Source organism: Phaethon aethereus (genome assembly GCF_964289735.1).
Source record: "Phaethon aethereus genome assembly, chromosome: 8".
NCBI lineage: Eukaryota > Metazoa > Chordata > Aves > Phaethontiformes > Phaethontidae > Phaethon > Phaethon aethereus.
Window position 1 is genome coordinate 24,033,359 of NC_138584.1, and position 13,015 is coordinate 24,046,373.

Here is a 13,015-nt window from a genome sequence, read left to right on the forward strand (position 1 = left end):
AAAGAACATGAAGCTCCTTCACCCAGGTGCTTTCCTCAGTTGGGGAGCTTGAAATGCCACGTTGTTTTATTACAAAATTTAAATGTGAAAATAAGAAAACCTTTTTTAATTTTTTTGCTACTTTTACTACCATTTCCAAAGCTTTTACCATTCACGAGGCATGCAAGTCATCTGACCACATAAGACCTGTCTCTGAAGTGTTGTAGAATGGATGGGTGAGCTTCAGCCCGGCAGAGAAGCAAACCTTTAAGATCTGCACCGTGCACCCGGTGAAGGCCTGGGGCCACGTTTCTTACTGTGCCGGTGGACAATTTTCTAGGGGTTGGGGCATTCAACAATTGGAGTAACAGGCAAAACCAGCCCGTATACTTTCGTGATGAGTCACTGCTCACACAGAAGTTGTTGGGTGGCATAAACACATCATCCCTCTTTCTCTCTCACACGCGCAGGATATAGCCCAAGTAGTTGATGATGCTGGTGTAGAGGACTTCTTTTTTCAGTGTACGTTGTATAGCACAGCCGTATTTTGAGAATGCCAGTGCAGGGTTAGATAAGAGCCAAAAAATGCTGCCCATATTCTGTTTTTAAGAACAACCTGAAATTACTTAGCAGTTGAAGAAAAAAACAAAGCCGTTCCCTCCTGGGTGGAATAAACAAATCGGCTCAATCCCTGGTGTACTTCACAAGCAACAATGAGACAAGCGTTTTACCTGAGCATCCATCTAAAACTGGTGCTTCCATTTCCCATGGTGGGCAGTTTTTGCTCAGGACAGTCCTGGGCTGGCAGGGAAGTCGCCTGCGGCCGAGGTGGAGCGCGTGTGCAGGAGGGTTCGTGCAGAGCTGCGACGCGCATCCAGGAAACATTAAAGTAGCAATGTGCGTGCCGCAATTGGAGAAACACAGGGAGTGTGAAATCCCTAATTTGCTCTCTGGCTCTGCTGCGGCTGTCCAAGGCAAATTTGGGGATGTTGTTAGGTGTGCCCATCCCTGGGCACCCCTGAGTGCCAGGGGACGCAGCAGGGCTCATGGGGGAAGGCTGCGTGCCCGTGAGCGTCCCGAGGGGTGCCGGCTGCCCCGGGGCTGCAGGGGTACGGGGCTGTCCTGGGGGAGATGCTGCCGCCCGGGGAACCCTGCAGCGTTCCGCTGCAATTTGGGAGGGAGCTGCACGGTGGAAAGTAAGAGCGGTGCCGGGAACGATCGGCGGGTGGGCGACGCCGGCGCGGAGGGGTCGGGGGAGAAGCGGAGCCCCTGGGAGGGGAGCAGCCCCCCGACGCCCCGTTTGGGGAACCCCGGGGGCTGTGCCTGGCCGGCGGGTGGGCGCCCGGTCCTGGACTGCATTTCCCATACTGCCCGAGTGCCCTAATGTATGCAGTGCTCAGCCTGGCTCCTTGTGCGAGTGTGTGTGCGCGCGTGTGTGTGTGCGTGTGTGTGTGTGTGCAGCCAGGAGTCCCTCGGAGAGTGGAGGCTCATTCACTGATGAGAGCCGGCACTGAGAGGCAGCACTGCTCCTTCCCTCGCACCCCCGGCGCCTCCCGCTCCGCTACATGCGAGCCGCGGGCGCGCAGCGGGGCCAGCACGCCCGGGACTCCCCCGCTCCCCGCCAGCTCCGCGCAGCGCCCGCCGGCAGCCGCACCGTGAGTACCGGCCACCGGGGCCGCCCGGCCACACGCAAACTTTGCAGGGCAAGTTTCTCCCCCCCACCTCCTCCCCTTCCCCCCACCTCCACCCCAACCCCCCGCGCCCTTTCCCCCTTCTCCCTCCCGAGCTCCGGGGAAGCTGCTCGGCGGCGGCGGCGGCGGCGGGGAGGGCCGGGTGGGTGGGGATCGGCATGGTAATGCCGGGGGGAAAGGCAGATAAAAGGGGGCCCCCCCCCGGCACCTTCGGCGACCCCCGAGCTGTCCCGATACTTCCCCCCGGTGGCTTTCCGGGGGGGGCCGGTAGCCAGCGGGGCCACCAGGTGCCGGTGCCGCCGCGGCAGCCCGGCGAGGGGGACCCGGCCGGACCCAGAGACCGGCACAGATCCCTCGCTCCGACATACATCTTATTTTTTAACTCCTTCCCCCCCCACACCCCTTACTCTTTTGGTGGGGCAGCCCAGGGAGCTGTTTCCGCGCTCCCCACACTGCGCCCAGCACCGCGGTCGCTCCGCGGTCGCTCCGGGCAGCGACAATTTCATTTCCCAGCGGCTGCAAAACAAAAACTTTTTCAAAGGAAATAAGCAGATCCACGCACCCACGCGCCCGGGTTTGTCGTTTTTTGGGTGTTTTTGTTTGTTTGTTTCTTGTTTTTTTCCCCCAAATACACAAACTAAGGCTTTTATTTTGCGATAAAAGTATATGCAAAAAAACCCGGCAGGGTTTCTGTGCGCTCAAGAAACACCGAACAGCCAGTAATTTTATTTCCTCCGAAGCTTTCATTTTGGCAATCGTGCAGTCCCCGTGTGAACTTTTAGTTTTAAGCCGTACCAAAAATGCGCGATCCGCTCTCGAAGACCGAATTACTTTTTTTTTTTTTTTTTTTTTAACGCACGTTGTTAAGTCGCCACTTAGTTTAATTTTGGACGAGGCTGAAGTTTCTCCAACATCCTCGCCCCTCCTCGGGTCCTTCATCCCTAAAAGATTGCCGCCCTTGCCCCCGGCTGCTTTCAGGTAGGAACCAAACGCCTGGATCTCACATGCGGTGCTGTTCGCGTTTTATTGTAGCAGATAAAACAAAGGTAGAGAGGCGGTTTAAATTGTCAGCGTTATTCAACGAATGAGCTAAAATTACTCCACATGTGAATTGCGTAGCCTGGAAAGCCAGAAGAGGTGAAAGGAATTATCCCTGTTTTCGCTTTAGGTCCTTTAGAAAACTTTCTGGATCATCCAGCGATGCGATCGAGAAATCCCAGGATTTTCTTTCTTTTAAGCAGCAAAACCCAGCTCTAGACCAGGGAAGTCTGTAAATAGGTTGGAAGCATGGAAAATAATTCTTCACCTTCAGATCTAAATACATAAAAACCATCTGGTTGACCACAATGAAATCATTAGGAACTGTCTACTTAAAGAGTTGTATTGAATGCTTATCCTTCCCCACAGGAAATGTGTATGGTAAGTGATTGTTGCAATAAATCCAAACAACTCTGGTCATCTTCGCGTTTGATGATCTCTGTGACTCGGGGTTTAAGGAGGAGGAAGGAGCGAGGGGGGAAAAGCCGACTTCGGGAGTAATTCCCGGGGAGGCAGGAGCGGAGCAGCCCCGGCTGCACCTCGACCGCCGCGGCCGTGCCAGCCGTGCCGTGCCGAGCCGAGCCGAGCCGAGCCGTGCCGTGCGGAGCCGAGCCCGCAGCCCCGCCGGGCCACCGAACACCTGTTTAATTCGCCAGCGGAGCAGCGGGGCTGGGCGGCTCGGTAGGCTCCCGCCCGGGGCTCGCCCCCTGATTATTTTGTTTTATTTGGGTCTATCTGACGCCCCCCCGCGCCCCGGGCGCGAGGCAGAGGGGGGTGCCGGCCCGAACGGGCCCACCCCGGCCGCTGCCGCCCACGATTTTCGCTCGGATTTCGGCAAGTTGGGAGCGGGGCCGGGGGCGAAGCGGCCGGCAAAGCCCTCGGTAGGTTGCGGGGTTTGTTGTTTTTTGGTTGTTTTTTTGTTTGTTTGTTTCCCTTCTTTTTTTCCTCTGGTCAAAGCCCCGGCGCCCCCCCAGCCGCCGCCGCGGGGAGCACCCGCTCCACCCGGGGGCTTTTTTTTTTTCTTTCTTCCCTTTTTCTTCTTAATTTTTTTTGGGGGGGGGGAAGAAGTTTGCAGCAAAACAAAAGCGGGCGCGCAGTGCGGGGCGAGGGGGCAGAGAGCGGGCGGTCCTGCCGGGGCCGGGACCGGGACCGGGACCGGGACCGGGACCGGGACAGGGACCGCCCGCTCCGGCCGTCCCCGCCACCGGCTCCTCCGCTCCCCGCTCTCCTATTTTTTCTTTTTTTTTTTTTTTTTCTTTTTTCTTTTCCCCTTAAACCGGTTTTCACAGCAGCTGCCCGGGAGTGCGGCCGCAGTTGGCATATTTCACGCGTTGGAAAAAAAATTAACTGTTTTTCCTTTGTATCTTAATCCAGTGATGAGAGCTCTCCTTTGTTGGCTTTCGAGCTTGCATTTGTTTTATTTATTATAAGGAAATCCAGTTTGGTTCAAATATATAATCCATTTGAGCACTTAAATCCCCAAACAGCTGGCATTATTTTGTTTTATAATCTTTGGCTTTTCTGCGCAGAGCATATTTCTAAATTCCTACTTGACATTTATGAGGAAAAAACTTTTTAATGTAAATGGATATTGTGATATTTTTTTTTTCCCGGGTCTTTCCTAATTTACATGCATCATCAATTTTCCTGGGTTTCCTATTGTTTTAATTTTTTTTCCCCTATAGCTTGTTAATTAATTTTTTTCCCCAAGAAAACTTTGTTTCTGGAGGGAGAAAAATGTTAATTTGCCCCATTATTTTAATCTCTGGCATTTGGAAATGGTTGAGAGACCACAAAAATGCAACCTGTTGTAGAAACCAGAGTGGTGTATTTTATTTATTTTAATCGATAGCAGAGAGGTGATTTAGTAATAGGAACTCTGAGTAACGTTTTAGTAAAAGATTTGCAGATCTGGTGGCTGCGTATGGGGTGTGCATGTGCTTGCATATGTGCGTGTTTCTTTGCAGGCTGATTAGCAAGTGGGTTTTACGCTCACAACCAGTGGTCACTGCTGTTTTCCCCACTTGCTGGGTGTTCGTGATGCCTGCTAAATCCCGCTCCGTCGTGGCTTCTCCTACTTTTATCAGACTTTCCTCTTAACTAATTCAGCACAGTGCTACAACCTTGCTAAGCAGAGGAACCAAAACTGAGCCAGAGATAACTGATTACAACTTGTTCCTTGGTGAGAGATTTTTTTTTTTTTTTAATGGTTCAGAGCTAAAGGCTGTTGATTCAATTTGTCTTGCTTGTGGCGTGCTTAGCCTTGTTATTAGTAACACACACGATTACACAGGTAATTTGTGTACACCTTAAACAGGGTAGCTCTAAACCCCCATAACTCTGCATATAGGTAGCCATGAAAAAAAAATTTAAAAAAAATTGGACTTTGTTTTCAGTCTGCCCACCTAACCTTCATACCTGGTAGACAGTTTATGTAGCTTCATAGATTGATCTCCACCCCGCCTCCCTCTACTCTCTGTTTAGTTAATTCAACAAAGACTTTTTGCAATCTGTTTGGAGTTTGTCTGATGCCGTGGAAAAGTAGCTGCTGATTTATTTGGTTGCTTTTCGATTTCTGTCTCTAGCCCGTCTTTTCTCCTCCTTTCAGCGGGGATGTCAGCTGTTATTACTTCCTATTGATCCCTTTGCAAAGTGAGAAGTGAACTAAAATTAATGTCAATTCCACTGCTCGGATCAATAGCTGGAGTTATTTTAATCTGGATTTGCACGAGGTGCTAAATTAAAAAAAATCAGCATAGAGGCAGAAAAGTAGCAGTTCCTCACTCCGCCTGTGCCCACTGCCTTCCCGGCACCCAAATGTTCCCTCCAGCTGATTACCCTGCAATCCATATTTTTTTAATTAAGAAGGTCAGTTAGTTTTCTTATTTTTGGGTTCTGTATTTAAACCTATGACATTTTGACATTGGGAGTGTATTAACGATAGATTTTCATAATGACTGCTCCGCCGCAGTCTAATCTGTCTGTGTTGCTGGGGGTGGGGAGGTGCTGGGCGAGAAGGGAGCAAGAGAGAACGAAAAAGGAAGTGGGAGCTGAAAAAAATTTAAATTTGGCTGGCTGAGATATTGTAATGTGTTGATTTATTCCCAGTGCAATGAAGTTTGCAAACGAATAAACGGCTGTAGTGATTCACAGTATCCTACAGGAGTGTCAAGTGTTGCGGCCAGATTACTAATTTATGAAATACATTTAACGTAATGGGGTGATGGCACAAGTAAAAATAGAAAAGGAGGCAGAGGTGGTTGCTTTTTTTTTTCCCCTGGAAATCCATGTTTTCCCGTGACTGCTCGGTTTCACTTCCATGTTAATGATTGTTTATTTCTGAGAACGGTGGCTCATTTGCATGCATCTCTTTAGATATATAATCGCGCGTGCGTGTACATATATATATTTACACGGCTGCGTAAGCCCCCAGCAACTCCAAATTTGCCAGTGGCTGCAGTTTCCCGACCTCCAGTTTTTGATCAGCCTCGCGTGAAGCGGCGGAGAGAGTGTGCCCAGGACTGCGGCGCGGACCAGGATGCCCTTGGCATCCCTTGTGCTCCCTCTCCCCCTCGCTCTCCGCGGCGAGAACTCGACGGGAAAGTTATTTAAAATTTGGAAGAGAGCAAATCCGTTAACGCGAGATACATAATCCGGTCATTTAGCAACGATGTCCGTAAGGATGGGTGCCAAATGAGGAAGCAGAGGGATGATGTCCACTCATCTTCACAATTAATAACAGTCAGTGGAGCGGCTGGGTACAGGATGGGAGAGAGGAAACGTTATCGCTGAACTGCATTAAAGCCCTAGACTGGATTTCATACACTTTGTTAACCTAGGCTCCCTCATTCATGGAGTACAAAAGGCACTCCATTAGGGAGACACTCTTTCACTAAGTTTTATTTGAGATGTTTGACCCTCTGGATTTAAGAGGCACAATTTGTAACAGCTTTTTATTACTATATGATTTTTCTGGCCCTTTGAGCTCCAGCGGCTAGTATATTGTTTCAAAGTTATAGTCCTTGTATTTTAAGCTGGGTTGTGGGGCCTGAATGGCAGGCGGCGGAAGCTTAAAAGAAAAGACACGAGATTGATTGGGGGAGAAAATAACAACACAAAAAGCCGGAGCGAACTGGGGGAGATACAGAAAGGAGTATTTTCCCTTCTTTCTCCCTGGGAGGGGGTTGTGGCTGGCTGGGTGGCTGCAGCCAACCTCGGAGGCTCAGCAAGATGCGAGGCAGAAATTTTGTTAACATTTTCCTCTAAATGTTAATGGCACATCCAGGGCAGTTTACAAATCTACTTAAGAGTGAGTGCATTAAGAACTAAAATTACTGATCCATTCTCTCTTGTCCCCGACCCGAAAGGCAGACGCTTGCAGAGATCAGATGGCAGAAGCACCCATTATGATTTTAAATATTGTCAGAGACGCCAGGCATTTTACTGAGGAAGTCTCTTCTCCTTTGGCTAACAGGGGCCGCGTGTGCACGCGTGGGTGTTTGCGTATTACACACACGCACCCCCATACACAGTCACGTGCCTACATTCCAACAGTGTACGTGTATATGTGTGTATATATATATGATGGTATCAAGTGCTGTGTGTGCGGGTACTTACCTACCCATATGTACTGTGAGAGAAAAGATGTCTGTTACATATGGTTAAGGCATCATGTACAGTATAACCGTGCATGCTGGCATATTTGGGTAACTACATAGGACAGATATTTTTATGGTAGTTCCTCATGCGTGGCCCCCCCCAGAGCAAATACTGGTGTCTGTATGTGCGGGCTTGCTTAAGTTTATTGCAGTTATATGTACATGCCTCTTTTGCCATATGAAATTCCAATTATAATTTGGAGTTACTATCTTAATTGTAGACTGAACCTTGTTTATTAGTGGGTTATTAAATCTTCATGTTATTATGTTTGGTTTGCCTTTCATTTGTCTGCACTGGATGATACCCTTTAACCTGGAGGGCCAGAGCTGATTCCAGTAGTGTGTGAAGTTGTCTATTGATTTTCTTGAATGAGAACAGTGGCGTGTCTCCGGCCGGTGGGTTGTAACACATGTGGCCACCCTCCTGCTGGAGTGTCCCAGGGAGATGAGTGCAGGAACCTCACCGGTTGTGTTTTCTTTTCTGTTTCCCTGCAGCGTTCGGAGGGTGACGATGCTCCAGTAATTTTCCCTGCTCCATTCCCAGGCATCGCTTTGCTTTCCTTCCAGGGAAGACTGTTCCGCTTGTGATCCCGCTGAGGAAAGAGACTCCGATGGACTTACACCGGGCAGCGTTCAAGATGGAGAACTCACCCTACCTCCCCAACCCGCTGGCCTCCCCAGCACTGATGGTTCTCGCCTCCACCGCTGAAGCCAGCCGTGATGCTTCCATTCCCTGCCAGCAGCCGAGGCCTTTTGGGGTCCCCGTCTCAGCAGATAAGGACGTGCATATTCCCTTTACCAATGGCTCATATACTTTTGCCTCCATGTATCACCGGCAAGGCGGGGTGCCGGGAGCGTTTGCAAACCGTGACTTTCCTCCGTCCTTGCTTCACCTCCATCCCCAGTTTGCACCCCCCAACCTGGACTGCACCCCAATCAGTATGTTGAACCACAGCGGCGTTGGGGCTTTCCGCCCGTTTGCATCTACTGAAGACCGGGAGAGCTACCAGTCAGCATTTACGCCGGCCAAGCGCCTGAAAAACTGCCATGACACTGACTCGCCCCATCTGCGCTTCTCAGACGCTGATGGGAAGGAGTATGAGTTTGGCACGCAGCTCCCCTCCAGCTCCCCCGGCTCCCTCAAAGTTGATGATACGGGGAAGAAGATCTTTGCCGTTTCTGGCCTCATTTCTGACCGGGAGACCTCATCCAGTCCCGAAGACCGAAGTGACAGATGTAAGTACCTCCGTTGACTTGTTGGTTCTTCTGTAGTTGTGCCTTGTTGAGATACTCAACAGGTGACTGTCCCGCAGTGCTGTGGCTCTTGCTGACGGCAGAGGAAAACCAGCCTTCCCTGCCTGCCAGGCTCGGCCACGCGGTGTTGCCTTGTCTTTTCTCGATGGGCACTGACAGATTTTAAGGTGAGGTGCTCTTGAAGGAAACTTGTCTCCCAGCACACAGCTGGAGAGACAGTGTTGACCATGCAGAAAGCTGTCTGTGTCCCAGCACGAGGCTGTAGGTGCTGGTACATATATGTGTGTGAACAGGGATTCAGCTGGAGTGTGTTGCCAGAAACCTTCCCAGAGCTTGCAGCAAACCTGTACCCTCTGCTTCTTCAGGTTTTTTTTTCTGACCTTTTCTTCATGCACACTGTTCTTCTAGCAAATGCATCACCTTCAGGATTCGTGCCTCAGGTTAGGACAAAAGCACCTTTTCCTCTGGTTAACTTAAGAATATTTCTGGCCACCGAGCTCCCTCTTTGAGACATAAACCTGAATCCGTTCTCACAATTCAATAAGCTGTTTCCCGACACACATCGTGTGCTTTATCTGAGTGTTTCTCCCCTTTGATGCCTGTTGGAAGGTGATGTGCCCTTGCGCAGATCGGTGGCAGGACTGAAGGAAACCAGTCCACATGCTCACGACTGTCACCGCCTGCTCCCCCATCACCTCGTCCCTTGCGGCGTTGCCTACACGGAGCGGCAGAGCTGTCCTCCGGGAAGGGCAGGCTTCCCGCTTTGCGGGGCTGGGAGGTGACCCACGGTGGGGTCTGGGGCGGCAGAGTGGGGCACCCCGAAGAAGAGCGCTAACTTACGACTAGTGTTTTCCTGTAGACCCAGACGGGTAGACCAAGGAGCGAGTGCTTTGCTTTTCACGTGGGCTCCTTTGTTCTGTTGAATTTTCTTCCTAGGAAGGAATTTTATAATTGTTGTTGTTGTTATTATGACTATATATTTTGCGAGGAAAACCTGCTGCCCTCTCCCTTTCAGACGTGATTTTTTCTTCTCCCCTTTATGATGCCGAGGAGAGTAATAGAGACATTGTGGCTCTCTCTCCCCTGTCGACGCTGCTTCCTCAGGCTGTCTCCTTGAATTAGGCACTGTGCTAACTTACTGGCGCTAAAAGGCATCTGCCTAAACCCAGCGTACCTTTTCAATAAAAGTCATCATAAAATCAACCTGCCTTGTAAATCCATCGCTCTTTGGTTTTGAAATATGCTGCAAGTGTGTCTTTTACGTCGGCGTTTGCGAGGGTAGGACGGTTCCCACTGAAGGCAGAAGCCGTGTATTCCTTGCGCTATGAATGCGATCTCGTATCTGTCTCCCCCCTCTCCTTCTGGTCCACCCTCGACCGTGCTACTTTTTGTGCCGTAAGCTCCTTTCATTGTTCAGCATCTCCTCTCCCTCCTTCTGGGCCCGTAGGGGAAGTGGCTGTAGGTGGAAACGTGTATGGATGTGTGTATGTGTAAGCCGGTAATATAATCATCCTGGGGGGAGGCAGGTGAGATGGCAAGGCTTAGAGACATCTTTGTCGATGCTCTTTCCCTTATCCTTATAACCTGGCTGTGGAAATGAAGCTTGCTCAAAAGAATACTCCGGGAGATAGCAGCGGAGGAGCGGGTCCGCTAGCTAAATGAATTTAGAGCGCATCAGCTGCTATGGGTCTTGCTAGCACAATCCTGTCAGATACCCCATTTAAAGAAGTAAACCTGTTAAATGAATTAGGCCACATGGAGCGCAGCTGCGGACAGACAGACGCATCCACATCCACCACCGTTGCCTTGCCTTTGCCGACAGCGTGTGCCGAACGTGGGTCTTCTCCTTCCTGGGAGCAGTGGGGGCTTTGCACGGGCGCGTGCGAGAGGCACGGTGGCCCCCGGCTCCCCCGCCGCCAGCCCTGCGGCAGGGGACTTGCTGGGGAAAGGAAACGGGATAAAAACTTTGCAGGCAGCTTGGAAAACTTGGGCAGAAGTGGAAGGTGTTTTGTTTTTCTTCCCCGTACTGTTAAATTTCTTTAAGATGCTTTGTTGCACGGTAGAGCTGAGTGAACGCGACATCCCTGATATTTCATCGACGTTAAAATTCTCCTGTAACTACCAGGACAGCGTACACTAGATACGTCTGTTGGCTCTGTACCATATTCCCATCACATATAGATACTGCGCCGTGGAAACTTCGCTCCGTTACCGCGGCGAGTGTATTTGGTGTGTGCGTACACACGTATGGGTGTGTTTGCTGGAGGCCGAGAGCGCTTTTTAGAGGATCCTAATGACCTTTGATGTTGACCATTAGAAGAGAAAAACTTCCGCAATGAGGAATTCGAGACATTACAGTTTGCAGATATAATCGTGATCCTGTTTTGCATTGACATTTGCATACATATATTTGGAGTTTCTATATAAATGCTTACTTGGGGGGGGTGTCTGATATTATTGTCCCCTGTGAAGTTTTGTGGATTCTTTGTGTCATTGTTACATAAAACCCTTTGTAAAAACTGCCTGTTGTGCTCCTGATGGAGAATCTGTTGCAGGTAGGTGGCTGTGGATTCTAGGCAAAAATATAATAAAGCTTTTCTACAGCAGCAAGGAAAAATTGTGTAATTTTCTTAGATCAGCAACACCTTTACGTGTCTAACAGGTGCTTTTCAGGTTTGCAGAGCTCAATCTCCTTGATTGAGCAACCTTTAGCTGTATTTTTCAGATTCCTGAAAGGGTTTGTGTTACACGGAAGGTGAATTACTGTGACTACACTGCATATTCTTCTGTACCACTGCACAAGAACCTTATTTGAATAGCTCATGAAAACGTTCTTTTTACCCCATAGCTTAAATGGTGATTTTCTAAGAAATTTGCCCCCCTCCCCCCCTTTTATTTTTTTAAAGGAATTCAATGCTCTGAGTTTTAATTTTCCGGAAAGATACGTTTACACTTGAGCTTGCAGCAAAACGAGAATCCATTTGCATCTCAAGGAGCGTTTGGGAAGTTGCTCTATTTAGTCCTCTGCATCACGGGAGCAAAGACTCTTTTCACCGGTGGAGGAAATTTGCAGAATACAGTAAATTTTGGGGGGGATGATGTGCTGGCGTAACCCAGATTAGCACCTGGTCCTGTAAGAGACATACTTGTGCAGTCAGGATTGCTCAGTCTTTCGGGTGAACCTTTCCTTACTTTTGAAGCAGAGTGTTGCTTGCCAGCGGTACCCATGCCCGTGCGTCCCACGAAGGGACAGCATCTCCTTTGGGGCACATCTGGGTGGGATCGTGCTCCTTGTTACTCAGCCAGTTGGGGCGAGATGTCTGCGTTTGGCCAAGTTGTCTCTTGCTGTAAAATGCAGGTACACAGGACATCCGGAGCGACGGAGTGTACAGGGAGCATGTAGAAAAGCGGAGCCTTTCCAGGGAGAAAGCAGTCGTAGCGTGTGCTGGACGGGCCCATTCTTTTAGGTGCTTACTGAGAAAAATAATGCCATTTGTTAGAGTTTAGGGGCTTCCTGTAAAGCATGTGTTAAAGACACTGGGAGACATATTTTATGGGTTTCCTTTAATAAGCGTACAATAGTTGAGATTCCTAGAAGGAGTGGAAATAAATGGCATGTTCCTTTCTGCAAAAGAGATCTATAGGCCTGTTTTAAAATCAGAAAAAAAAAATAAAATCTCTGGTTTTATTCTTTGCTTCTAATAAAATCTGTCCCAGTGGCCTTCTGTACCCAATCACCATGGCATCGCCTTCCCACCGAGTGACAGGCAGAGGTCCATGCCGAAGCCGGGACCTCTTGACAAAGAGCTGGACCTTGTCAGAGTGGACACCTCTGCTGTCCCTGCCCGTGCCTCCAACCACAGGAGATGGTTTCCTCTTGGTGCTTGGTCTTCATTGTGTGTTGTCTGTGACTTATTGTGGAGCACAGCCCGATGCGTGAAGGTGGCCTTCTACATCCTGGCCACTGGCTCTTCTAGCCTCAGTTTCCCTGCTGGTGGCTCTTGCCAAGCTTCTGGTGTGCCCTGGGGATGAGCGATTGAGTTGCTGAGCATGCTGCCATCCTCGCTCATCTCTTGGGACTGGTGGGTAAAGTGGGAGTGTTTTATTGTTGTTATTTTGACTATTATTTTTTATAACCATATTTAACCTTGGCTCTCTGGACACAGTTTGTCCTGCAACCAGTTTTTCCCCTGCAAGAGAGTTTGTGCACGATGTTCGTGAGCTCTTTGTTCCACTTTAGGGTTTTAAGGAACATCTCTAGCATGGAATTAGTTTTCCTTTTGGAACAACTGGTTCATTGTTGATCAAATGTTAATCGCACTTCAGGTGATGAACATCAGGTCTATGATAACCACAGCTTGAATTCCTGAATAACGTAGTGCTTTGGAAATCAGA

The 13,015-nt window shown here is 49.5% G+C and overlaps 1 protein-coding gene across 3 annotated transcripts in view; it reads left to right on the forward strand.

Moving 5' to 3' along the window:
* Positions 1 to 7,968: 7,968 nt before the first annotated feature.
* The window catches only part of RNF220 (ring finger protein 220), a gene marked incomplete at its 5' end in the record, with an annotated part of 224,695 nt that continues 219,648 nt past the window's right edge, over positions 7,969 to 13,015 (forward strand). For 2 of the 3 annotated variants that reach the window (XM_082003183.1, XM_082003184.1), the window contains one exon: positions 7,978 to 8,602. In XM_082003183.1, the coding sequence (XP_081859309.1) occupies positions 7,978 to 8,602 (625 nt within the window). Of the gene's footprint in view, positions 8,603 to 13,015 lie in introns of all 3 variants that reach the window. The other variant, XM_082003186.1, reaches the window with a different exon arrangement.